This window comes from Canis lupus, chromosome 22 (genome assembly GCF_048164855.1).
Source record: "Canis lupus baileyi chromosome 22, mCanLup2.hap1, whole genome shotgun sequence".
Classification (NCBI taxonomy): Eukaryota; Metazoa; Chordata; class Mammalia; order Carnivora; family Canidae; genus Canis; species Canis lupus.
Genome location: NC_132859.1, coordinates 4110925 through 4138865, shown reverse-complemented (window position 1 = coordinate 4138865; position 27941 = coordinate 4110925). Strand labels below are relative to the sequence as shown.

General features: G+C 37.3%; 1 protein-coding gene across 4 annotated transcripts in view; it reads right to left on the bottom strand.

Annotated features, from left to right (window-relative positions):
- DHX36 (DEAH-box helicase 36) overlaps positions 1 to 27680 on the bottom strand; it is a 64763-nt gene extending 37083 nt beyond the window's left edge. The window contains exons 1-7 of one of the 4 annotated variants that reach the window (XM_072792211.1): positions 27594 to 27680; positions 23572 to 23703; positions 15095 to 15197; positions 7241 to 7365; positions 6301 to 6532; positions 3141 to 3179; positions 1023 to 1193 (exon numbers count right to left, since the gene is read on the bottom strand). In XM_072792211.1, coding sequence (XP_072648312.1) covers positions 1023 to 1193; positions 3141 to 3179; positions 6301 to 6532; positions 7241 to 7365; positions 15095 to 15175 — 648 coding nt within the window. In that variant the 5' untranslated portion in view covers positions 15176 to 15197; positions 23572 to 23703; positions 27594 to 27680. Of the gene's footprint in view, positions 1 to 1022; positions 1194 to 3140; positions 3180 to 6300; positions 6533 to 7240; positions 7366 to 14555; positions 14915 to 15094; positions 15198 to 23571; positions 23704 to 27593 lie in introns of those variants that run through there. The other 3 variants (XM_072792210.1, XM_072792209.1, XM_072792208.1) reach the window with 3 other exon arrangements.
- Between the last annotated feature and the right edge of the window lie 261 nt (positions 27681 to 27941).

Here is a 27941-nt window from a genome sequence, read left to right as displayed (position 1 = left end):
TACTGTCTATATATTGAAATCCTGTATTACTGAAAATAAGATTGTTTTTAATTTACTTAAATCTAGCTATATAATTGTATTATGACAAAAGTGGTTAATTTTCACTGTTCTTTGATTTTATGTAATTCCTAGGAATAGGACTCTATCAAAAAGATTGCTATTATACTTCTTTAAAACAGTATTTCTTAGAAAAAACAAAACAAAACAAAAAAACAGTATTTCTTAGAAATTAGTTTAAAATGTATACTCTATTCCCTCCAAAACACTGACATAATTGGTAATGCAGTTCCTAACCAGATTCTGTATTAATGAGTTAAAGATAATAAACAGCACCATCATATAACTAAACATAATCATAAACCTTTATAATTGAAATCTGCATATAAAATTATGTAACACTGAAATTAATTTACTATACTCATCATATGCTGCCAGAAACCCAAACAACTTTAAAGAACATATACCCATATATTAACTAAGTCATCTAACTAAACAAAAATGCTGTTTGCACTAAACATGTAATTACAACTGTGAACAGAATTAACTGCTAATTTTTCATGATAAATTCCCTCTTACTGAATAACTGCATTAGAAAAATTTTTAAATGCAACTTAAAATATTGCAATGCTTCCTGCTTTCACCACCACAGTACTCATGTACCGAAAAAACAATCAGAAAGAACCAAAAAATGATACTAAATGAATTAAGTAGTAAAATTTAAAGCATCTATATGGATGGACATTTTTTGGAACTTACAATCCTATAAAAATTTATCAGTTTTCTATTCTTCTAGTTTTATACTACAATTTGTCTGGATTAATAATTGATCTTAAACTCAAACACCTATTATCAGTAAGAGGTCATTTAAACTTTTTGTGTTTACTACCAAGTACTTACTTTCATAACAATATATCCTAAACCCAATTAAGAATCACTACAAACCTTCAAAATGAGTTTATTTCTAGCAAGACTGGGAGAATGGAAAAAAAAATGGGAATTTTAAAAAGTGAGACATTACTTACTGAAATGGCACTAATTCTTCTTGGCTGGGTGCAAACTATCCTGCATGCAGATCCTTTTCCTCTTTCAATGTAGTCATCCAAAATGAACTGAGTAACTTGAGTAGTTTTTCCACAACCAGTTTCACCACTTATTACGGTCACTTGATGGTTATCAATCATATTTACCAATTCCTATTTCAAAATGGAATATAAGTGAAGGATATCACATGGTGAAGAAATTCGATAGTGATCACAATTCTGTAATAACTGAAGTTAATTACTTTTAGCAAACATATTAATGCTTTTAAAATTTAGTTAAATGCAATGCTGGCAGTTTGGATATCTGGGATCTACCAGTTTTCAAGAGAAAACCAGCACTGGGGATCCCTGGGTGGCTCAGCGGTTTAGCACCTGCCTTCTGCTGCCATGATCCTTGAGTCCGGAGATCGAGTCCCACATCAGGCTCCCTGCATGGAGCTTGCTTCTCCCTCTGCTTGTGTCTCTGCCTGTCTCTGTCTCTCCCCACCCCCAGGTGTCTCTCATGAATAAATAAATAAAATCTTAAAAAAAAAAAAAAAAAAAGCAGCACCAAATTATAAAACAAAGCCAGGTGTGGTTAAAGAAAAACACACCAACAAGAACAAGAAGAGAAAGCAGGTAAATTTTATGCATAAGAACAAACATTAATTAAAGAGAATGTTGATTGTCAGGCTCCCTGCATGTAATCTGCTTCTCCCTCTGCCTCTCTCTCTCTGTCTCTCTCTCTTGAATAAATAAATAAAATCTTAAAAAAAAGGAGCCACCTGGGTGGCTCAGCGGTTTAGCACCGCCTTCAGCCCAGGGCCTGATCCTAGAGACCCGGGAACGAATCCCACATCAGGCTCCCTGCATGGAATGCTGTTGATATGTAGGGTACTGAATAAAGACAAATCCCAATACTTAATTAACACTAAGGACATTAAGGAGTTATATCATAACTCATACAATATGGTTTCATCTGCAGAACTTCTACATACTGTTTTTAGAGATCAAGAATATGACTTACCTTAAGATTATTTCCTCTCAAGTAATTATAATAAGGATTTTAAATATCTAAATAAAGATTTTAAATATCTAAATTGGTAAACTTCAATTATCTGGAAAATCTTGTATTTGGGAAAAATCTTTCTTAAAAATTTTAGATAAACACTAATTTTTAATAGTAATATTCCTGCATTAATAAAACCATCCTACTTCTTCAAAGAGATATGAGAGGTTTTATCTACAGACAGTATTAGAAAACCCACCTTTAAAATTTTTCCCATCTACTCTTAACACATTATTTATACTAACACTAAATTATAACACTAAATTATAGCTTATAAACACAGAGAAGCAGCATGTGCCTCATTCATTCAACAAGTATTTACTGGGGGTCCACAGAATGTCAGGTATTGTTCCAAGTAACACACAGAGAACACTCTGTCCTCAGGAACTTACAATGGCCTAGGAGGGAAAGACATTGTGGCAGGTGGTGGTTAAGTGCTTTGAAAACCAAACCAAAATCAAATTAAGGCTGAGACAACAGAGAGGGATGGGAGACTATATTCTCCAAGATAATGGCATAATAAAGCACAATGAATTAATTTAAGCATTACTTTCAGTAGAGCCTCAATTTTAATTAAAATGTTTGGTCTCATATTAAGAGCAAGGTCATTTACCTGAGTAATTTCCTTTTTAAAGACTTTACTTATTTATTTGAGAGACAGAGAGTGCTTGCAGGCACAAAAGCAGGGGGCACGACAGAGGGAGACAGAGAAGCAGTCTTCCCACTGACCAGGGAGCTCAAAGCAGGGCTTGATTCTAAGACACTGGGATCAGGACCTGAGAGGAAGACAGATGCTTAACCAACTGAGTCACCCAGGGTGCCTCTACCCAAAGTAACATCTATATAAAAAATTCAACTACAGACAGAAAGGAGAAAACCTCAAGAAAATTGTTTCATGACCATTTTTTACTTTTGGGCTTCCAAAAATTCAAGACTAAAAGGAACTTTCAATAATACCTTTTAGGGGAAGGTTGTTTATTTTTTTTTTCTTCATACAGAGGTTTAAAAAAATTATTTTACAAATCAAATTAAATAGTGTATATTCATTTTACCTTTTGCATTCCATATGAAGGCAGCTTTTCCCTGAAATGCTGAAAATTAAAAATAGTTTTTAATTTTCACAAAAGCAATTAATCAAATTATAATCATGGTAATCAGAATATATCAAAAATATGCTAGAATCCACAAATACTTTATTACCTCACAGCTTATGTCAAGTATCAAGACTTAAAAAAGAATTTTTATAAAAAGAACTAATGTATTTGGCAATCCCCTTTATTTCTGAAATACTGAATTTTATTATATTCAATAGAATGGAGACACTTTCTTGAAAGTGCCAGTAAAATGAAATCTGATCTGTCATTTAATAGCATTTTTATAATCCCCATTTTTTTTTCATTTTTTTGTTTCTTTTATATATGAATCTTACATTTGTTTTCTTTATCACATTCATTTTCCCACCCAATGATCCACCATTTACTAATCCATTAGGCACTGGAGAAGATTAATTATTTCTGTGTACTTGCTTTTGAGAATAAAACTTGAAACAAGTAATATCTGAAACAGGAAAATCTGCTAATGCCATTTAAGAACTGTGATCTTAAATCCAACTTGGATCCTACATCCTTCAAAGGTTTTATCTCATACGGTTGCCATGAAATCTGAATGAAAAACCTTTATTTAAATTAAAAAAAAAAAAAAGCAAATAGCAGTTTTTAATACATAAAAGCTACTCAACAAATTTTTCATGAATTGCAACTGGAATACCAAAGAGGAAATGATTAACTCCTTTATCTTTTATTTGATAATGTCTAATTTTGAAGACTACGGAATCCCAAACCTACGCTACATAAAAATGACATACATTTAGGAGTGCTATGGTTTATAATAACCTACATAAATGAGAAAATTTCAATGGTAAAAAAATAAATAAACCACAGGTTTAACAAACTCCCTTTATTTAAAAGAAAAAAAACACACAAAATTAGAACTGTCCTAAGTAATCTAGTATAACTGCCGTATTTTTAATTTTTATTTAAAACATCATCCTTATTTTTTGCCTATTTGTCAAGATAGAAGACTGAAAAAAATCCTGATTTTTTTAAATTAAGATATAATTAACATATAACATTGTATCACTTTCAGGCGTACCACCATAATGATTCAATATCTTTGTATACTGTGAAGTAATTATCACAGAAAGTCTAATTAATATCCATCATCACACAGTTTGCATTTCTTTTCCTTGGGATCAGAACTTTTAAGATCTCTCTTAGAAATTTTCAGATATAAAGTGCAACATTATTAACTGTAGTTACCATGCTGTACATGCCATTCCTGTTATGGCCAATCAGGTAATTCTTAACAGTACCAAAAAAATTGAGAGTCAATCTGATGATTTTAATGAATTCTAGTAATTTAAAAGATCAGGTTGCCATTATTTTCTTAGTAATGTCTTTTATTTTAACATTATTTAAAACCATTTAACAATTTCTAAAAGTACTTCACGTACTCAAATGTAACAATCTCAATATTTAAGTATATATAAGCTAACCCATTAGATTTGAAACATTAATCAATTTGCTTTATAAATATGTAAAGCTGATAAAGACAGTAATAACCCAATATTCTTTCTCAAGACAGACAAACCTAAATTCTAATTTCCTAATTTTAGGCTTAACTCTGAGATAAGGAACAATGAGATTACAATCTGAGGACACATGTCTTTTTTAGTCTTCAGAAACACAGCACAATGACATGCATCTAGTAAGTGGAAAATTAACGTTTGTTAAATGAATGTAAGCAAAAAAGAAAAAAAGATGGAACATTACCAAAAAGGATTAAAAAGTTGAGCTCTTAAACATCTGAATTTTAGGCTTGATTCTTTTACTAACTGTACAACCTTTAGATAGGTCACTTAACCTAAGATTCTTTTTCCTCCTCTGTAACAGAGGCATAATCTCTTACACAGGGTTGTTGGGAGGTTTAAATGATGTAGCACAAGTGAAGTGTTTGCAAGTGTCTAGTCAACAGAAAGATCACCAACTTTTTTTTTATGTTTTACACATTTCTTCTCCTAACTTCTTTTGACTCTGATCACTTACTCATTTTCAGTAATTTGAGTTCTGTCCTCTATACAAAGCAGACAGTAACTAACTCTCCTTCCAAAGGCTATAAAAGAAGCTCTTCTCTCAATCACAACATTATGAAATAACTCAACCTGAAATTTCCTCTCCTCAAATCTTATTTTCACTAAATAGGCACCAAAATCTACACAATTCCACCCCTGGACAACCTCGCCTCACCTGTTTTTTTTTTTTTTTTTTTTTTTTAAGAAACTCTCACCTCACCTGTTCTGATACCCAATCTGATCATCAGCTACAGTCAATGGATCCTTTCTTTTTTATGGAAGATGTGATATCCTGCCTTTTTTTTTTTGTTTTTACAAACGGCAGCACATATGTGCATATTAAAGATATGGCCTCAAAGTTTCCTCAGTATTTTTCTCTTAAAATACATGAACATTTTATTACATCTATCTCTAGAATGTCCACAAAACAAATTTCATGTGTTAACAGGAAGAAACCTTAAAATATCTTGTCTAGGGCAGCCCGGGTGGCTCAGCGGTTTAGCGCCACCCTCAGCCCAGGGCCTGATCCTGGAGACCTGGGATCAAGTCCCACGTCAGGCTCCCTGCATGGAGCCTGCTTCTCCTCTCCCTCTGCCTATGTCTCTGCCTCTCTTTCTCTATGTCTCTTATGAATAAATAAAATGTTTTAAAAAAAATATTGTCTAGCATGGAAAGAACATGAAAGCCTCCATGAATATCTACTCTTGTCACAGTCCTGTCTTTAAAGTGTTGAAAATAAGCACATCATAATTTGGGATTTAGTATTATCATCTGTAAAAGGAAGGAGTTGGATTAAATGGCCTAGAAACCTTACAATTCTAACTACCTTGTTTATGACATCTCACAAAACTGGCCTAAAAAACTAATTTTTTCTCACTATATAAGCTGCCATAGATGAGACAGGCTACCTTAGGTTATATTGTGCAATCCCATTCCTACTGCTTTTCTCTAGTATATGAGAAAGAATTCCCAGAGGATGGTCTACTGAAATACCACTGATCTGTATCATGTAGTACCCTCTAAACACAAATGTGAGAAGAAATGACAAGTAAAAACTTTTTCCACATCTTGCTTTCCATTACCTGCATTTCTATATACCGAAGGTCACTTTTTTTCTTTCGTAAGTCTTCCAATAGTTGTTGGTCTAAGGCTACATCTGGTTCATTTTCTTGCAAGAGATACTCAGAATCTCGGTCAATATATTTGTCCCTGATTCTAAATGTTCTCTTTTCTTGACTTATCAATTTCTTTTCCTGGTTCTCCAGCTTCTTCTCTGAGTTTGGTTTGTTCTCTGCAGGAATTTCAGTACCATATCTATTTTGACAAAATAAAAAAATGAGCCGCTAGAGCCCTGAAACAAAATACGCTATTTAAAAAATCATCAGCTTTTTTCTTAGATTAAGGAAATATTTAGATTCTTACATTACCAGATAAGTTATTCCTTGTGATAGTTAAAAAAATTAAAATTCACACAAGAGTCATCTCTCCATTGCAGTGAGTTACAGTATTTTTCTTTTTCGGATTTTCTGAGCTTTGTTTTATTTCACAACTTTATCTTCTTCCTGCCACCCTTTCTGAGAGCTATATACCGGCTGCTATAGAGGCTGCTCTAAACCGGCTGCTACTTTACATAGTTCCAGAAAACCCACTACTACTTTTTCCACTAAATGATACGGTTCTTGTGATCATCCTAAAAACATCAACAATTTAACTTCTTGCAGATCTCTCTCACTGGAGAATTTTGGAAATACAAAGAGGATGAGTAGGAAAGCAATAAATAATAACTTAATAAATCTAATACCCAAATAGACTGTTCTTACCACTTAGCTTTCTGTGTAATGAACATGTTCAATCTTTCACCAAATATGCTCAGTCTACATAAGGAAAAAAACTTACTTCAAAGTTGAATTTCACTTACTGAAGAGTCTAAGGATGTTACTTTCATTATCAACCTTTCCCTAGCCACTGCTATGGAAGAAGTGTTACTCTGTCCATTCTGTAAAAGAGTATGTTTTGTTTTACCCATGATCTTCGGGAGCAAACCAAGAGATCTGTGCTTCTGAATCTTTATCATTCTTAGCTTGGACTGAATGTAGCAGCTGCACAATCTGTTCTTCTCGACGTTCATCCATGTGTACAACAGCTCTCTGTTTTGTGCAAAGTAAAAAGTATTCTGATCAACACTAAAAAGCATGTGCAAAATTATTTCATAACAAGAAGGTAAATATATGTTCGACAAACATATAGAAGTTAAAATTACCCCACATTGCCCTCTAGCCCAATTTCACTTCATAAACCTAATTAATGTGAACATTTTTGTATATCCTTCTAAACCTTTTTCTGTTATCTATAAAGTTACTTCTAATATGATCGCAAAGAAGGTACATTTATGTCCCTTACTAAAACTTTGGTTACTTTATCTTCTACCCTCTCACACACTGATTATTTCAATTTTTCCCTATCTTAAGTTTTCAAAGACACTCACAATTAAAGTTATTAAAACACAAATGTTTAGCTCATAAAAAAAAATCAAAAAGGCCAAGTTGAAAACTGGAAATAATATTTTGCTCACAAAAAAAAAAAATATTTTGCTCACAATGAGCATTTTAAATGCTCACACTAAAAGGATGAATATTTGGGGAAGAAGGTGGAGCTGAGACAGAATGAATAAAACTGATCAACACTCTGCAGATGGTCCAATGGGCCTGATAGTTGCTTCACAGAATAAGAAAAACAAAACAAAACAAAAAAACAGAAGATAGGAGTTACACTGTACACAGTAAGAATAAAATTTTCTAAAACTGTTCTTTTACAATTGTATGTTATAATTAGTTGAATTTAAACCTAGTAGTTACGAGAGGGTAGATTTTTCTTTAAGTGTGCAGACAGAAAAAAGAACTAATGTATTAACTGGAAAAAATCCAGCTGCAGAAAATACATGCAGCAGGATCTTATTTTCATTATTATTGATATTAAAATAGGTTATTCATTTTACATTCTACATTTTTGCAGTATTCCTTCCAGTTATATTTATGATGCATGGTAGATGCTGCAGTGAACTTTGTCAAATGGATGAATGGTTGAACCTATCTTTTACAATGAGCATGTGTTACATTAGTGTTAAAACCATTTTTCTCTCAAAAGAAATACACAAAAATACAATCAAAGAGTTTACAAAAACCGTCTTTATCATACAATTAAAAGTCCAATATAGTAAAATTCTGATAGCCTCATGAAATTAGAGATGATAGCAAAATACGCTTATTGACAGGCACTAAAGCCCTTTCTCTCTCTTTTTTTAAATGTTACAGCATGAAAATCTTTTTGAATTGGCTTCTAGATCAGACTAATGTATCTCTTCTCATGGCATAGGTACTTCACTAGGACTAGGAGCTTATACCCAGTTTCTCCTAGGCTCTCCCCTATGTATCTTTTTTACCTCTGAAGATTTTCATCTGTAATCATCTATTAAAAAAAAATTACTGTGAGAATACCAGAATTTGCAAATGGTCTTGGGGAAACCCAACATACAGGATCATTAGAACATTTTTGTCCAATACTTTAAATTCTGCAATGTTTTCAGCACTCATTAACATTTATTGCTTTCTGTACCTACAAGAGATGATTATCAAGTAAGTTTTTTCTTGGTTAGAATCTACAGCGACACTTTAATGATTAAAGACTACTCTGGGAAAGAGGCCCCAGGACATAAAGTCATTATCAAGCAGTTTCCTTCATTTTTCCAAACACCTCAAGGGCTCAAAGGCACTGTTTCTACCATTTACTTTCAAAATGGGAAAGACAAGATGAAGTACTTTTTATCAGAGAACTATTTATTTCCAACTGAAATTCACACTTATAGCTTTACTTCAACCTACCAAAACCTTACATTTTGAAGTTTTTACCTCTACTAGCAGAACACAAGCTCTCCTCACCCTACAGTATGAATTTTAGATATTCACAAAAAGGATGATTAAAAAACAAAATAGCCCCTGAATACATAATTTACACTTTCTATAAATTATTTTTAACAAGATTCCTCCCACAATGAGGCTCCAGAAGCTCCGGGCAGTGGAGAATTTAGGAGTGCCAAAATTCCAAACCTGGACCTAGCTTTTTTTTTTTTTTGGGGGGGGGGGGTAGGTCACCTCCCCTAACCTTCCAGCTGTGTCACCCTTCACTTTACCTGGCCCCAGCATGGAGAATAGCAGTCATGTTTTGTGTTTCATGACTATTTTATCATGCTATTTAATTTTGTTGTTTTTCCCTTTTTTGGACATCCTTAAATATTCCTCCTGCAGCTTCGAGTCACAAATTCCTGGCAAAGGAGATCCTGTGATTGCCTGCAAATTGTCTATGTTTATCAGCTTCTAATTATCTACAAGTATTTTAAACCCATACCACCTTTCTGTTCACATTTCACGAAATACAGTAGTCACAAAGAAAACAAAAACCCAAGGAAAATCAAGTGCTTGCCACCAAACCTAAGCCCACCATTATCAGAATCTTTTTGCTCTCTTCCTTCCTGTTAAAAGGGAAGTGGAGTCAGTTTTCCTGCTTAAGGCTAATCTCACCACCTAAACTCTGCTGCCCAATCCCTTTCATCTCCTGAGGGCTAATCCTATCTAGATTTACCTTCCTTTCCTAAATCTCTCTCTCTGGTAATCATTAGTGTGCTGATCAATATTCTGATTTGCTTCTTTCCAAATATATGGTAGAACTGGATTTTCCCACCCATGAGTTAAGCATGGGCATGTGACTTACTGGCCAGAGAAACATGACTGAAGTCTCTAAGAATCAGGGCAATGTACTGTATTCCTTCCCACTGCTACCAAAATCTGCTGCTTCTCAGATGGGTAGAGCTCTGTGAGCCATTCTCTTAAGGAGGACTCTCAACCTAACTCCCAATGGCCTAGTAAAGTGAGTAGAAAAACCAACCCATTAAGACTTGGAGACTATTTACCACTGCAGCATAATTTAGTCTACCTGGTGTTTCCTCTCCACTGACTCCTTACCACCGGTCCATGAACAAGACTATAGTCGAATATCTTACTTTTAAAATAAACAAAAAATCCTCTTTTGAATTCTCCCAAACCTACCGGCTACTGCCCTTTCTTCTTCCTCTTCACAGTAGAACTACTTTAAAAGCATTCCACTTCATCTCCTCACTAGCCACCCCACTGCAACCTGGCTTTTACCTCCACTGCTCCACAGAAAGTGCTCTCATCAAGGTTACCAATGACTTTGTTGCTAAATTCAATAGACATTCTGAGCTCTTACCTTACTTGACCTCTCTGTACCATTTGCCACCACTGACGACTTTGCCTTTTTTATATACTTTCCTCCCTGAAACACTGTCCTTGGATTCTAAAGGAACACCCACCTTATTTTCTTCTCTGGCTGCTCCTTCCTAGTTACGAATCTAAGAATCTTCTCTTGCTCCATCCCTTAAATTTTCTTGTGCTACATTGAACAACACTAGTGATCCACAAGCTAGCAACTCTGACACCATTTGGGTGTCTGCAAGGAAAACAGAATCTTTGGCGCTACCTGAGTCCACATTTTAACAAGGTACCAGGGGCAAGTTTGAAAACAATAGTCTATAGAATTTAGGCTTGCACCCACTCCTTATCTTCTCCAGTCACTAGCTAGTATTCAAAGGACCATGAACTGCCAGTCTAGATTTTTCTAGATATCAGATCCACATGGCCTTCTACCTCCCTGAAATTCTCGCCTTTTTTTTTCAGATCTGTGAGAGAGAGCACGCATGCAAATACACACACACACACACACACACACACACACACAGGTGGGGGAGGGAGAGAGGAAGAGACAAAATCTCAAGCAGACTCTGAGCTGAGCCAGAGCCTGACGAGAGCCTAGATCTCAGCTAAAATCGAGTCGGATGCTTAACCAACTGAGCCACACAGGCGCCCAGAAATCCTTCTTTTTATGCCCTATAACAAAAATCAAACTCTCCTTAAGCTGAGTTCCATCATCTTCCTTCATCAAGTCTGTTCCTTATATAGCCACAAACATTCCATTTATTAATACCTGGTTTTCCCTGCCTCCAGATAAAAGCACTAAATCACTTTAACCTGTCCACTTTCCTCCATCTCTCTCCCAATGTCCTAATTCAAGCTATCATTCCTCACTTTAATTATGCAAAGGCTACTCAACTGCCCCAGGATTGTCTCTTATCAACTCTTTCTCTATACTGCTGCCAGAATGAATTTAAACACAAATTCAATCATTTAATTTTTTTTGTTTCAAATGATTTAATGGGTTATAAGAGCTCTTAGGGAAAAGTTAATGAATTTCAAGGCTCTGCTTATTTTTCTACTCTTAGGCTTTTCATATTGTAATTTTAGAATTACAAGATCATGACCAGTATTAATAAAAAGAGCAAAACAGGTACCAACAACACACCCTGACCAACATACAGATAATTAAGTATTATTTCATGAAGATTTGGTTCAATTATATGCATGTGTGTACTGGGCTGCAAATTAATATATACTCCTTTTCGTGGGAAGCAGTCAACATTTTGAAAGTCACTGCTCTACCTTCATCTCAGGACACGCCACCCCCATGCTCTATGGGTTCCTCTTGAATATGGAATATTCAAGAATATGAATATGTTCCTCTTAACCTCTAAACTGTGGCACATGCTGCTGCCTCTGCCTGAAAATCCCTTTCCAAATCCCTCAATTCCAAACACACCCACATTTTGCTATCTTTCAACTTTCTGCTTAAGGGTTACATCTTTGGAAAACCTAGAATCTTCTTAGTTTGAGTTAGGGAATGGCCCACATTCTCATTTTAATACTTTAACATTATATTCTATCCCTCTAACAGCCCCTAACACACCACAATTTCTGTAAGGTAATGACTACATTCTATTAACACAGTGCTTAAGGCTGTGTCTCAGATATATCAGATCCTCAATTTAAAAAAAAAAAAAAGGAAAAAGAAATGAAAGTTGGAAGGAAAAGGACACATCCTTAGAAAGCAATAGCTTGGCAAACAAAGGAATTAATTAAAAAGTAACTGAAGCTAAGGAAATTGACTGGGAAGCAATCACATGGGCTGAAGGTGGCTAAAAAAAAAAAAAAAAGTGAGCCAATCATTGACAAATGGTCTTATTTAGATTAAGATGGAGATGCATTTCAGAGAGAATGGTCTGAGACCTGTAATAAAAAGCAAAACTGGAAGTATATCGGGATCCCTGGGTGGCGCAGCGGTTTGGCGCCTGCCTTTGGCCCAGGGCGCGATCCTGGAGACCCGGGATCGAATCCCACATCAGGCTCCCGGTGCATGGAGCCTGCTTCTCCCTCTGCCTGTGTCTCTCTGCCTCTCTCTCTCTCTCTGTGACTATCATGAATAAATAAATAAAATCTTTAAAAAAAAAAAAAAAAAAAAACTGGAAGTATATCTACAAAAGCTGTAATTACATCAGATTGGGGACACAGGCTCAGTACATGAAGAAGGAAACCTGGTATACTGAAGCTATATTACCAAGGTTTCCTGTAAAACATGTTAGGATCCAAGTGAAATGTATTCAACTCAGAAGTGATCTGGCTTCTAATCTCAGGTTGTGAGTTAGAGAATGAGATGATCTAATTTTTGCTTTTGAAAGCACCACAAATGGTTCTGCAAAGGACAGATTCAGTAGAAAACAGGAGTGGAAGCTAGAAGATTTCTTAGAACAAAATAATGGCTTGATCTATGGTAACTGCTGTGGAGACAAGAGGTTGGATTTGGGATATATTAAGAAGGCAAAGCTGGCAGATTTTGCTAAAATGAAAGAGAAATAACAAAGATAAATCCAATTTTGGCCTTTTAAGTAAACAAATCATAGTAACATTTACTAAAATAAAGAAGGTTTGAGGAGAGGGTAGAAATCCAGAGTTCCATTCACAATGATCCATCACACAACTAGCTTTAGATGGAATTAACAATGAACGACTTTTCCTGATCAAATTTTTCATCTGTTTACGTCTTATTTTCCCAGGCAATGTCTAATTTCTTCAGATCCCCATCACATCATGTGGGAAATGGGCTAAATAAAATGTGAGCCCGTTTTAACTTTCTAGTTACAGCAATCAGCCAATGATTCTTCCAATTTCAAGATGACTTAGATGAGCTTCATTTTAAAAAAAAAAGTTCATCCAATGAACAAATTTGGGCTCACAAATACACACACACACACACTTTTTTTCTTTAAGAGAAGAATGTGATAAGGTGTGAAGATAGATGGATGATATCAAAAACACACTTGGAGGGCAGCCCGGGGGGCTCAGCGGTTAAGCGCCTGCCTTCGGCCCGGGGTGTGATCCTGGAGACCCGGGATCGAGTCTCACGTCGGGCTCCCTGCAGGGAGCCTGCTTCTCCCTCTGCCTGTGTCTCTGCCTCTGTCTAAATAAATCTAAAAACAAAAACAAAAACACTTGGATAAAAATGACACGGGTCAAAGACAAAGAAATAGAGACGCCTGGGTGGCTCAGCTTGAGGCTGGGCACCTGCCTTCGGCTCAGGTCGTGACCCCGGGGTCCCGGGATCGAGTCTCACGTCGGGCTCCCTGCGTGGAGCCTGCTTCTCCCTCTGCCTGTGTCTCTGCCCCTCTCTTCTCTCAGTCTGTGCCTCTCACGAGTATATAAATAAATCTTTAAATAAAGAAAGAAACGGAAGCCTAAGCGAGGATTTAATTGCATACATTCTGTGTCTAATACGAAAGGTGCTTCTAAAGAAGTCACTAAAAAGCTTTCCACTCCTGGTAAGAAAGCTTCTGTTTAACAAAGAAAAAAAAAATTTTCTTTTTTCAAAGACACTTATGCTTCCCTCGCTACAGATCTTCGATACAAAGCCTGAAGAGACTAAACCAAAACATCTTTTGGAATTTGGAATTTCTTCCTTTTTTTTTTTTTCTTTTTTCTAGGATCCTAAGTTTGATGCCCAAAGAGGAGCTTGCTGATGAACCGGAACTCCCCCCGCCCAACATAAACAGACAGACAGGACAGAACACAAAAGCCCTGGATTTGTGGTTATTTTGATAAACGTGAATGAAAGCTGGACCATTTTTTCCTCAACGACCTACAAGTGCCAACGGCGCTTTGGCAGCTTTGATTCTGCGCAAACCGATGATGGAGGAGGCCGCGGTGCGGGCCGCAGCTCCCGCGGTGCAGCTCCCACCGCGCAGCCTCCGCACCGGAAGTCCCCGCCGGCACCTCGGCGCAGGCGCAGAAACCACAAAGCAACCGGAAGCCAGGGGCGGGGGGGGCGGGGGGCCCAGAGTCGGCCCCGTGCCCCCGTGTGCGCGACCGAGTCTCAGGGTTACCTCCTGCCTCTCCGCTTCCTTGTTCTTCTGACCCTGCTTCTTCGCGTACCACAGGCCGATCTCGCGGCCCTTCAGGTGCCCGGGGTGTCGGCCTCGGCCGCCTCGACCGCCGCCGCCGCCGCCTCCGCCGCCGCCGGGGCCTCGGCTCCCTCCGTGGCCTCCTCCGTAGCCGCCGCCGGAGCTGCGGGGCCCGCCATCCCGGCCCCAGCTCTGGTGGTAATCGTAGCTCATGGTCCCAGCCGACCGCAACTCGTGAGAACCTGCAGCCGCTAGAAATGGCGCCCGGGCCCGGAAGCGGGTGCACGTCCACTTCCGCTTTGCTTCCGGCGCCCGGCGCGAGTGGGAGGGCCGTCGGGGCGTCACAGCACCCACTTCCGGTGACGTCACGGGCGGGCGGGCGGCCGCGGTGGCCCGCGAGGTGGCTCGGGCGACGGCGCGTGCGTCCCCAGGTGTATGCCTCTGCACCTGCCCAGCCTCGCAGGTGCCCTTTACCGACGCGCAGCGTGTGAGGAAGTGGGGTTCGCTTTGTACTTTATTACCCGTAGTGAAGTCTGCAGTTTGCTTCCAACGAGGCGCTGGACAGTAAGACATCTCTTGACACCATGAGACAACCTGTGCATGGTTCCACTTTCTCCTAAAAGTCTCCAAAAGAAAAAAAAAAATGAGCTCACCAAATATATATTTTTATGTAGCTACCCCCCCAAAATGAGCTCACCATATATATATTCTTTAATGTAGCTGCCCCCCAAAAAATGAGCTCACCATATATATATTTTTTATGTAGCTACCCCCCCAAAATGAGCTCACCATATATATATTTCCTTTTATGTAGCTACCCCCCAAAAAATGAGCTCACCATATATATTTTTTTATGTAGCTATCCCCCCAAAATGAGCTCACCATATATATATTTGTTATGTAGCTACCCCCCAAAAAATGAGCTCACCATATGTATATTTTTATGTAGCTATCCCCCCAAAATGAGCTCACCATATATATATTTTTTGTAGCTACCCCCCAAAAATGAGCTCACCATATATATTTTTTATGTAGTTACCCCCCAAAAAAAAGAACTCACCATATATATATTTCTTATGTAGCTACCCTCTCAAAAAAATGAGCTCACCATATATATATTTTTTAATGTAGCTACCCCCAAAAAATGAGCTCACCATATATATATATATATATTTGTAGCTACCCCCCAAAAAAATGAGTTCACCATATATATATTTATTTTCTATAGCTACCCTCCCCAAAAAAGAGCTCACCATATATATATTTTTATGTAGCTACCCCCCAAAAAATGAGCTCACCATATATATTTTTATGTAGCTATCCCCCAAAAAATGAGCTCACCATATATATTTTTTTTATGTAGCTACCCCGCAAAAAAAATGAGCTCACTATATATATATATATATTTTTTTTTATGTAGCTACCCCCCAAACAAATGAGCTCACCATATATTTTTTTTATGTAGCTACCCCCCCAAAAAAATGAGCTCACCATATATATATATTTTTGGGGGGGGGGTAGCTGCATCTTGAAAACAGTTCGACACTTGTTTCAAATAAGTATAAGACTGTCCCTGCATCTCTTACAGAGCTGTCATTATTTATTGCCTTTATCCAACAGCATAACAAGGAGCGTGGATGCCAAAAATCAGTACAGAAACTCTTAGGAAATTTGAATAAAAAGGCAGCCGAAGATTCACATGTTCCTGTGAAGCCATGTACAGTTGGTTGACCAGGTCACTTTGTGTTGAGCACAAACTCTTCTTGAATAAATCAAGCGACTGGGCCACATAGGCCCAGATATTCACCAGAGGACATCCAGTTCATTTGACATATTTTTAACAGGTTTAAATTAAAGGTGCCAGGGATACTGAACAAGACAAATGTGGCATCAGCTTTCATTTGTTTATGCTCTTGAGACAGTAAAGGCCAAAGAAGTGATTGTGCGACGAGCAAAGAAAGGAAGATACTGTATGCTCTGAAGGGGTCCAGACTACACCCCTGTAGCATACAAATTATTTTGAGCAGAGACATTTGAGTTCCTGAAATATTTTAACTGCCTAAAAGCAGAGCCTCCCAAAAGAATTCCATCATCATAAATCCCTTCCCCTGAGAGCTTGCAAGATTGACTCTTATCTCTGGAGACTAGAAATCAGCATCACACCTGAGCAGGAATTGTCACAAAACTATTGTATATTCCATCTATGCTCATAAGAGCCCATTTTTCCTTCCTAGAAGTCGTTTTCCCATGAGTACTTTTCTCCTCCTCCCCTTCCCCTATTAAGACAGTAGATCAGCCCCAAGTTCCAACCATCTCCTTGAATCACATTTTTATGTGAAGTCCCACAGGTATGTGATTAAATCTGCCCCTTCTTTTGCTAATCTGTCTCTTCTTGGTTTAATTTGCAGGCCCCAAAAATAAACCTAAGATTGGGGAGGAAACAATTTTCTTTCCCAACAGCCATAAGAGGTTATGGCAAAATAATTTGATTTTGATGTCAGGTAAGTCTTTCTTAAAGAATGAGAGATTAAGCAGTGACTTTTGAGCGAGGGAGACTTTAGCCAAACTAAGCGGGAGGGGAGAGAGATGCTTAGCGGTGGAAGGAACAATGTATAAGAAGAGAAATAAGAAGATATTGGAGAGTGAGGAAAGTCTACCCTTAAATGTCAACACTGTTGGAGAAGACCAAAGAGGTAGAAAAAAGCCTAATCATGGAGACCTTATATGCCACATAGAGAACAGCAGTAAACTTTAGGCAGGAGAGTGATTTTTTTTGGCTATTTTGAGGAGAAAGGAATGGAGGATGCAAGAGTGGATATGGAGAGGCTAGTTAAAAGGCTCTGGTTTAGGAGAGGCAAGATGACATATGGAAAGAACTAGAATTAAGAGATACTGACTGATAAAAAAAATGTCAGATTTGATGTTTCACTGAACGTGGACAATAGAGGAAAGCATCAGATAACTCTTGAGTTTAAGATTTGATTGACTACCAAATAAAGAGATACCATAACCAGAGATGAAGAACACAGATGAGGAGGGTTTTTTTTTTTTTAATTGGGGAAGGGTTGAGTTAATGCATTTAAATAATACATGTGGAGTTTGAAGAGCCCGTGAAACAAAAAAATTGAGATGTCTAGATAGTGGTTGATGATGTGAGTTAAAAGCACAGAGAGAGCAGACTGAGATATATTTTGGTTAGTCCTTGACAAATAAGATTAAGACTATAGGAATGAATAGTTCCAATAAATGTATTGAAATTCACTGGACATACCTGATATGACAAATATGTTAATTATTCAACAGGTAAGATTGAGTAGGCTTATTGGGGATGGTCGGGGCAAAATTCGAAGGAAATAATGTGGATTGTTAGGTGAGAGTGTTATGAACTGAATGGGTCTCCTCAAAATTTCTGTTGAAGACCTAACCCTCAGGGTAGCTGTATTTGGACATGGGACCTCTAAGGAAACAAATAAATGAGGTCATCACATTGGGGCTCTAATATTACAGGATTAGTGTCCTTATAAGAAAAGATATCAGAGAGTCCTTCTCTCTTTCCTCAGAAGAAAGACCCTGGGTGGACAAAGAGGCTGTCTATAAGCCAGGAAGGGTGCTCTCGCCAGGAACCAAATCTGCCAGCACCTTGATCTTAGACTTCCCAGCCTCCAGAACTATAAGAAATTTGTTATTTAAGACAGAAAAATAGCATAAATAGATGGTACTTATTTATTCATTAATAGTGTTTATTTATTAGACCAATAAAGTAGTGTAATACCACTAAAATATGTAGTGTTTTATTAGGACAGACTGAACAGACTAATGGAATAATAAGACTAATAGTAACTGGGGAAGAAAACTAGCATTTATTTGTTGCCTACCATTTGCTAAATATTGGTCTAGGCAATTCACATTTGTGGTCAGCAAAATAATGACCGCCATAGATGTCCATATCCTAATCCCTAGAATGATGAATATGTTAAATTACGTGACCGAGGGAAATTAAGGGTGCTAATCAGCTGACCTTAAAATGGGGAGATGATCCTAGATTATCTGGATGAGCTCTATGTGATGAAAAGCATCCTTCAAAGTGGAAAAAAGAGGCAGAAGAGAATTTCATAGTGATGGGATAGGACTCAGGCAACTGCTGCTGACTTTAAAGTTGGAGGAAGGGGGCCACAAGTCATGGAATTCAGGCAACATCCAGAGCTGGAGAAGGAAATGGATTCTCCTTTAGAGCCTCCAGAAAGGAACACACCCTACCAACCCCTAGATTTTAGCCTAGGGAGGACCCTTATCAAAGCGTCTATGCTATAGAATTGTAGGGTAGTATATTTGTGCTAATTAAGACTCTGAGTTTCTGGTAATTTCTTATGGCAGCAATAGAAAAGTAATCTATTCCAGATTTCACATGATCCAATGATAACCCCAGAGAAAGGTAGTGTTATCTCTATTTCCTGATAAATTCTATTATTTCTCTTCACCTCATGTTTGTTGGTCCTAAACAGAATCTCAGTTATAAATTTAAAATTACTGATTTTTCCTAACTTCTTCAGCACGAAGTAATACGGTATTGCTTGAGGCTATTGCTTTAGGCAGACACTTTGGAACAAATGACCCTGTAGTAAAAATCTGGGCAAAAGGAAGATTTCTAAGCAAAGACCACAAAGATATTAGTGGGAAGAAAAGTTACCAGTTAGTACTTTCGTTAGTGTGTGTGTGTGTGTGTGTGTGTGTGTGTGTGTGTGTGTTTCTGCTTTGCTTAGAATCTGCAAGAATTCTTAAGTTTCCTAATGACAGAAAGCAAAAGGATTGACTGGCTCATTGTAATTGCCATTGTCACTCTTTCTGATGCTCTGCTTTGTCCTGTGCTCTGGGCAGGCCAAAAGATGTCTTTCATAAATGTGGTCTCCACTGATCATGGGCTGGGCACAGAATGCAGAACCATTGCTTTTAAACCCACTGCGCTTGGTCTCTAGGCCTACAGGCATGGGCCTCCCAATCCAGCCACTTCTAAAATGCAGCAAGGGTGAGCCACACAAGACCACACCACTATGGGAAACCAACCACAGATTTCCCAGTCTTAGGGAATCTCTTATTCTCCATTTTCGTTACCCCAACCCCATGAAACAACTTTAGCATAATTTTTTCATGGATCTCATATTCTTGAGGGACTGGGTGAAAATTCTTTTTAGTGTTCCTCTTGGAAAATGGAATCGTTAATGGACCCTTACCTATTCCTGGTGACATAAAGAAGGGACCATGCTGATAAGAGTAATCCTAGATATATAAAAATCTGGCTGTTTTGGGGTGGGGTAGGGGACATGGAGGAAATGGCTCTTTTGAAATCAGGAAAAATACAAGAGGATTAATAAATAACTCAGAGTATCTTGTCACATAAAATTTTGGAACTCAAATTGGGAAATTTTAGTTACCTTGAAAGAAAATTTGTGGAGAACATTTCCTGACTATAACAATTATAGTAAAATTATAAATTTACTTGAAACACAAGACTTTGGTTACTAACAAACTAACATCTTAGACTTCCCAGCCTCCAGAACTATAAGAAATTTGTTATTTAAGACAGAAAAATAGCATAAATAGATGGTACTTATTTATTCATTAATAGTGTTTATTTATTAGACCAATAAAGTAGTGTAATACCACTAAAATATGTAGTGTTTTATTAGGACAGACTGAACAGACTAATGGAATAATAAGACTAATAGTAACTGGGGAAGAAAACTAGCATTTATTTGTTGCCTACCATTTGCTAAATATTGGTCTAGGCAATTCACATTTGTGGTCAGCAAAATAATGACCGCCATAGATGTCCATATCCTAATCCCTAGAATGATGAATATGTTAAATTACGTGACCGAGGGAAATTAAGGGTGCTAATCAGCTGACCTTAAAATGGGGAGATGATCCTAGATTATCTGGATGAGCTCTATGTGATGAAAAGCATCCTTCAAAGTGGAAAAAAGAGGCAGAAGAGAATTTCATAGTGATGGGATAGGACTCAGGCAACTGCTGCTGACTTTAAAGTTGGAGGAAGGGGGCCAAATAAATTTACTTGAAACACAACTCACTTAGACAAAATGTAAGGTTTCATTATTATCATAATTTTTTATTACTGATCTAATGTCTAAATTCCCTTCTTGCTAGGCAATAATGGCAGAAACGTCTTAAAATTGATAGTTAATTTTCCTTATTTCAGGTAATTATGAAATTCTTATATTAGGCCTTTTTCTCTCTTTCTTCCCCCTCTCTTAGGGGAAGACTTGGTAGCTGGGGGCTGGAATCATTTGGAGGCCTCTTCATTGAAAGAGGTGGCCATCGATCCTGGTTTTTTTCTGGAACTGTAGCTGGCTATGGGCTGGAACACTTAGTTTAGCCTCTCCATTTAGTTTCTCTGTGTGGCCTAGTTTTAGTCTCCTCACAGTACAACAGCCTGGTTCAAGAGCAGTTGTCACAGAACAAGGTGGAAGTACGTGACATTTTTAGTAACTAACCTCAGAAGTCATATAGCAACGAGTTACTAGTTGAGATGGTTATAGATGTCCACCCAGGTTTAAGGGCGGTTAGACCTCATCACATGATGGGAGAAGAGCATGTGGGATGAGAGATATTGTGTCCATCTTCACAAGATACAGTTTGCTGTACGTGCTAACTTAGGCCCTCTTCAAACCATGTTGCACCACCGTTTTGACAGTTTTACAGACTTATGTTGTATGACAGACACATCTGCTATTATCCATATGACAACTAGAAGTAGGAAAAAGAATGATAATACTATAAGTAACATTTATTGAGTGCTTATTAAACGTCAGATACTATGAATAGCCATATTTTTTTTTCTCTATGGCTTCTTTTTATTTTATTACAGGTAGAGTAAGAAACTCAGGGATGGAAGGACTAAAAAGAATGAGACCTACCCAAGGCAAGGATACCATTGTACCTGATATATTTCATAAGAAGTAACATATTCTTGTGAATGTCAGAAAAAGCTAGGTGTCAGCAGCATTCATTATTCATTCTTCCTTGCTTTATAAAGCTTCCATTTTCAATCACTGAAATCTCATTTATCTATTATCAGAGACACTTTTGAAATAATCAACCTATTTTTGGTTCTCTCCCCTCTAAATCATGTCCCCCAGCGGACATTTCAGTTATAACTCCAGAGAGGAGAGAGTGTGAAAGGCTTAGGAAAGATGATATGAAGGAATGAAAATCCCTGATACATAGAAAGTAGAAGAACAAGGAAGTCTTACTAGTGTGAGAGAATATGGGTTAGGTGGGGGAAGGAGAGGGAAGATGTGTTTGAATTTTGACCTCCCTCCTTCATCTCAGCTTTCACATTTCCTGCTTACAGATCTGAAAGCACACCATATTTTGAAATAATTTTTAAAAAATCTCTGGTTATAGTTTTTTAGTGTATCCAGCATTTGTGCTAAAGAAAAAGTTAATTATTGAATTCCTGCATTCCCCTGGAATTCTGGGAGATTTTACTTTTTTGTTATCTCAAATTGATCTGTCTTCCTTTATGCCAATTTCATCAGCTCCCATCACCAGTTTCCTTGCTTCTCTGACCTTCGCAGAATCTTTTGGACAAGTCAGGATTTTGTCCTGGTTTTCTTTCTAAAACTGGTAAACGCTGAGGTCTCTTGATCAATGAACACCAAACCTGTGTCTTACCCAGATCCACCAAGGGTATTCTTCTTGAATGTAGAAGAGAATCATATGTTCGTCATAGTAGGGTTTTTATATAACACAGAGAAGTTGCAGATTCTTAACTTTCATTTAGTATTTTAAAACTTTATAAATAATGGTATGACTAAGAGTTTTTACAGGTAATCATATCTGCCTGGGCTCTCCTCATCCCTAATCTTTCTAACATCCACTTGAGAATAACTGAGCTCTAGAGAATTTGAGTGTAGATCACACAGTAGTAGAGTCAGAATTAGAATCAGAGATTGAAACTAAGCCTTCTGATTCCTAGCCCAGTGCTCTTTCCTCTGTACAGCTGAAGTGGAACACACTTAACACACTTGAACTGTTATAGATGGTGGATATGTCATTTAGAGTCTCTATAGAAAATAGATGGCAATCTTGGGGATCCCTGGATGGCTCAGTGGTTTGGCGCCTGCCTTCAGCCCAGGGCGTGATCCTGGAGTCTAGGGATCGAGTCCCACATCAGGCTCCTTGCATGGAGCCTGCTTCTCCCTCTGCCTGTGTCTCTGTGTTGCTCATAAATTAATTAATAAAATTCTGAAAAAAAGAAAGAAAATAGATGGCAATCTTAAAACAGGGTAATTCATTATTCAGGGGACATTTGTACATATACATATTTAAAGTATATATGCAGGGACAAAAGATCTTTTAAAGGGACTATAGAAGATTTCGTTAAGCTGGAGTTAGTAGTAATAGAGATGTTACTATTTCTAGGCCCAAGTGGATGAAGAAAGGGAGTACCAGCCTCCGGAAACAAAGTGGCAGAGTCAGCTTTCTACAAGAATCAGTGACTGCTGATAAAGGGTAAGATCCTGTCCAAGGTAATTTTTCAGGGAAAGAGGAATAAATACCCTGACCTCACTCTCTTCCTTGTTTCTTGTCTCTTGCTGGAAGTCCCCAGTGGCCAAACCTAGCAGGAAGCAGAGAACATTTGCTTCTGTCTGTTGCCATGGTTTGGTTCAAGTCAGGCTTTTGGTGCAGAGAGTAGGATGAAGAGTAGAGAAATTTGCGGAAGAAAAGTTAACATAACACGCTCTGGTCCAGAGCATACCTTTGATGCTTTTAATTGCAGTGAACTGTAAATATTTCAATAAGAGGCAGAAATCAGAGAATTTTCTGTCCCTTTATTCTCTATCAAATGAAGATATTATCTGTTTTCAGCCTCCTCTTTTAATTTAATTGTCCAAACATTCAGTGGCTCAAGAAGGCACTGCTTTCTTTGTGACTTGGGGTATTTTACAGTTAGCAGTAGGAGTGGGGATGTCCTCACCTTTAAGCTAAATTTCTGAAGGTATGATGTACTTGTCCCCCTTTTATTACCTTCTTTAAAGGTAGGTCTTGATGATATACAATCATTATTTTCTTATTTCACTCAAAATACTGAAAGAGAATTTTTAAAATTCTGTAATAGAAAAATAAAAAACAAATGAGTACTTTTAGCAGGAAATTTATAGGCATTACCTAGTTTCCTTTTTATTTACTATAGGTATCCTGTATTTGGGGAAAAAAACATACAGATAAGGTATATCTTGCTTCACAACTCTAGAGTGAGTGTGTAAATTATTGTGCAATTCTGTAAAAGTTAAAGAGGACATTATAAATTGTTATGTTAAGGAAACAATTGTAAATTGGGACTATTCCAGGCAAACCAGACATTTTGTCATTGTAACTATGAATTATTGTCAATGTCTGCTAATTCCATCTGTTTCTCATGAAAAGAAAAAAAATGGATTCTAGGATCCATGTTAAAGATCTTGAGTGTCTTACATAGCATACTTTCCCTTGAAAACCACATAATTTCATTAAATTGGTCGATTTTTCTCTGTCCAATGTAAGCAATTTCTGAATTTAGAAAAAAATTTTATGAATGAGTACTAAGAAACAAATTTTAAAATCATTTAATTTTCTTCTAAATAATGAAAATACAAAGTCTTAAAGCTTCTATTAAGCAAGTAGGTATATCTTACTACTATAACCAAATGACTATGGATTTGTCTCAACCCTACTATTTTTTGACCCTCATATTTTAAAGCTTTTGGTAATTGTATTTCTGTCAAGTGGGTAGAAACTAAAATTTGCTTCTGAGATATTTTTTTTTTCTGAAAAAATTACTCAGTGAAACTATGCTTATATGAAGGTAAACATTCTCCTCTGTAATGAAGTGTTTCAAGACCATGTGAATCCAAGAATTTAAATTGTTTTGCATAATATTGCAAAAGATTGTCATTGTGGTCATTTTGTATTTGGATTTTGATTGCCCCATGCCAGGAAGTTCCTGCTTGTTCTTGAGAAGAACATGTGTTTTTTTTTTTTTTTTTTTGTATATGTGAATGTACATATGTTCTTTATACATTTTAAAATGGAGATCCCAAGACTGTAGGAAAGACATACAAACATGATTTTCTTTGTATCTTAAGTTGGAAAAAAGATCATATAAACAAACTGACCTAGGGTTTGGACCAATATAATCTGTTCTAGAATCAAGACCAAATAACTCAAACCTTGGGAAGAGGTGCCATTCTTGGATTGTGGTATGCAGTATCTCTGCATCTCATGACACCAGGGGGGAGGCACTATTTACATTGTATTATAGTTTGGCGTGTGATTATCTAGTGAGGGGTCATAGCCTGTGGCACAGACTGGCTAGCTAGCCGTTTACCAAATTTAGGTGTCTTCTTCCTATGCACAAATAGATATTTTTCCCAGTCTCTGTTGAAGTTAGGAATGGCTGTATGTCTCCACCATAGCAAAAGCTGCAGTGACTGAGGTGCTGTTCTTACAGGCCATCCCTGGAAGTGTCCTTGTAGGATCCTCCATGCCCTTTCCCCTCCTGCCAGCTTACTGTAAATGAGGATAATGATCATAAAAAGGATAATGATCATGAAAAGTTGGACCTACAAGATAGAAAGAGCCTAAACCCTGAACCGTATCTTAAAGGAAGAAGCTCAACTAGTAAGGAACATTCATTTAACTGCCGCTGCTTTTCTTCAACTCTACCAAATCTTGCACAAATACCTCTCTTTGGCAGGTCCTAAACCTGAAAACTTGCCAGCAAGAAAGACTGGAAAATAGAGTTTTCAGGCTTCTAGCCTCTGAAAAATCGAGGACATTAGAAACATTGGGATTTTCCAAAGTAGTAACAGAAAATAGACGCCAGAGGTAATTTTTTTTCTCTCAAGCTACAGGCTCCATAGAAAAACGTATAAGAAGTTTGTAATTTATTTATTTACCAAGGAAATCCTTCCTATTTATTGACTCAGAATACAATACCATCACCATCTCCACTGCTAAACCCTAATCCTAGCAAATATCTCAACCCAAACTACTAAAATATTTCCTCCTGTTTCTTCCGTAATCATGTTTCTACTTGTATAGTCTTTTCTCCTTGACAACTAAAGACAGTAATTTTGTATTCAAATATGTCACTCCTTTGCTCAGAACCCTCCAATCACTTCCCACCTCATTTAGAATTAGATTCAAAGTCCACAGGTACCTGGTCTGCAAGGCCCTAATGAACTGTCCCTCCCTGCCCTTATCTGGTTTTATTTCCAATCACTATTTGTCTTTCTTACTCATTTGCATTTACATTGACCTCCTCAGTGGTTTCACAAAATACAAAAGGCATACTCTCACTTCTGGAAACTTGATGTTCCCTTTGCTAGAACTATGATTTCCCTAAACACATAGCATGTTTCATCACTGTATTTGACTGATGAAATATTGCCTTATCAGTGAAGCCTTTCCTAGCTGAAGTATTTGAAAAAGCACTCCTTCCATCATTGTCCTGTTATTTTTCTTACCATTTTTATTACCTCTGGTACCTACTTTCTGTCAATACATTTAGCATTACCTGAGATATATACATGTACACGTGTATGGTATGCAAATGTGTAGTGTGGAACTTAACCCCATCCAAAGAGAGGTCTCTCCCCTTTGAGGAGGTTGGAACATCACGCTTTATACGAGTGACTTTGGCGTGGTGGATCAGCTAAATAGTAACGTGTGATTTCAGGTGGGACTTTGCATCATTCCTAAAGAGCTTGACTTCTTGAGGAGCTGGAAATCAATCAGGTGAGCAGTCAACCATTGCTTGCCTCTGCTCCTACCATGATGGAGCCCCAGTAAAGACACCAAGTTTCAAATGAGCTTTTCTTCTTGGCAATATTCCCTGTATGCTGTCTTACACTGATGGCTGGGAAAGTAATGCTGTCTAAGACTTCATGGGGAGCAGACAACAGAAGCTCCACATGTATAGACTTTTTCTGGACTCTGTTGTATGTGCTTCTTCTCTTGGCTCATTTTAATCTGTATCCTTTCCCTGTAATGCACTGTAAGTAAGAAAACAGATTTCTGTGACTTTTGTGGGTCCTTCTAGTGAATTATTGAAACTGATCATGGTTTTGGGGATATCCCAAACTTGTAATCAGTGTCAGAAGTGAAGGAAGTCAGGGCACTGCATGGCTCAGTGGTTGAGCATCTGCCTTAGGCTCGGGCCATGATCCCGGGGTCCTGGGATCGAGTCCTGCATCAGGCTCCCCACAGAGAGCCTGCTTCTCCCTCTGCCTGTGTCTCTGCCTCTCTCTCTGTCTCTCATTCTCTCATAAACAAATAAATAAAATCTTTAAAAAAAAAAAGTGAAGGAAGTCTTGTATGGATTGTATTCTCTAAATTTGCACTTGGCTCAAACTCATTATGTATATACATTATACATATATAATGTATATTTGTGTGTGTGTTTTGTTTTTGTTCACATCCATAATCCTAAGTACCTGGAACAATTTCTAGCATATAGTAGGCTTTCATTAAATGTTATAATGAATAAATGAATGAAAGTAACTGAATAGAATGAGAAATTAAGAGAAAATCTGATAAAATCCAATATTAAAGAACCGTGTTGAGAAAAGCTTCCAAATAATGTATAACCAAATGGTTTTTATATTCTGAATAATGCTGTGGATTTCAAAATGGTTGCCTCTGCCAATCACAATTCTTTGAGATTATATCCATGTTTATATTAACTGGGAGTCTTAGGTATTATGTCTTTTCAGTTTGTAGAAGTCACCACCAGATGGTGATATTTTTATTAGGTAATAGTTTTTGTCTTCAGATTGATCAGTTTATAGAGAAAATAAATTATGCAGAGTATAGTACTACTAATAAAGCCTAACAGGGTAAGGTATTTAAATACAGCATAGGATATCTATAAAGGTATTTCCTATACCAGAAACACATTTTAACAATCATAATCACTTTAAATAGTAAGTAGACTTTATACTGATGTAGCTTACATACCCTTACTCTTTCTTAACAAGGATTGAGAGGAGCCATTCATGCTTAGTCGTAGCCCCTGTAGATTTTTCTTATAGCTTCAACTACAATTGGATTGGATGACGATGATGATGACGACACAATGACCACATGGGGCTCAATCCCAGAACCTTGAGATCATGACCTGAGCTGAAGGCAGACACTTAACTGACTGGACCATTCAGGTGCCCCTAATACAGCAAAACTTTTACGTGTATCTAGTGTATAGTTAATAGCTAAGGGCACTTAAATGGAAATATCCTAGTTTTTTTGTTTTGTTTTTTCCAGTTCTCTCAGCATAGGCCCAAATCCAATGAAAAGAAAATAATGCAT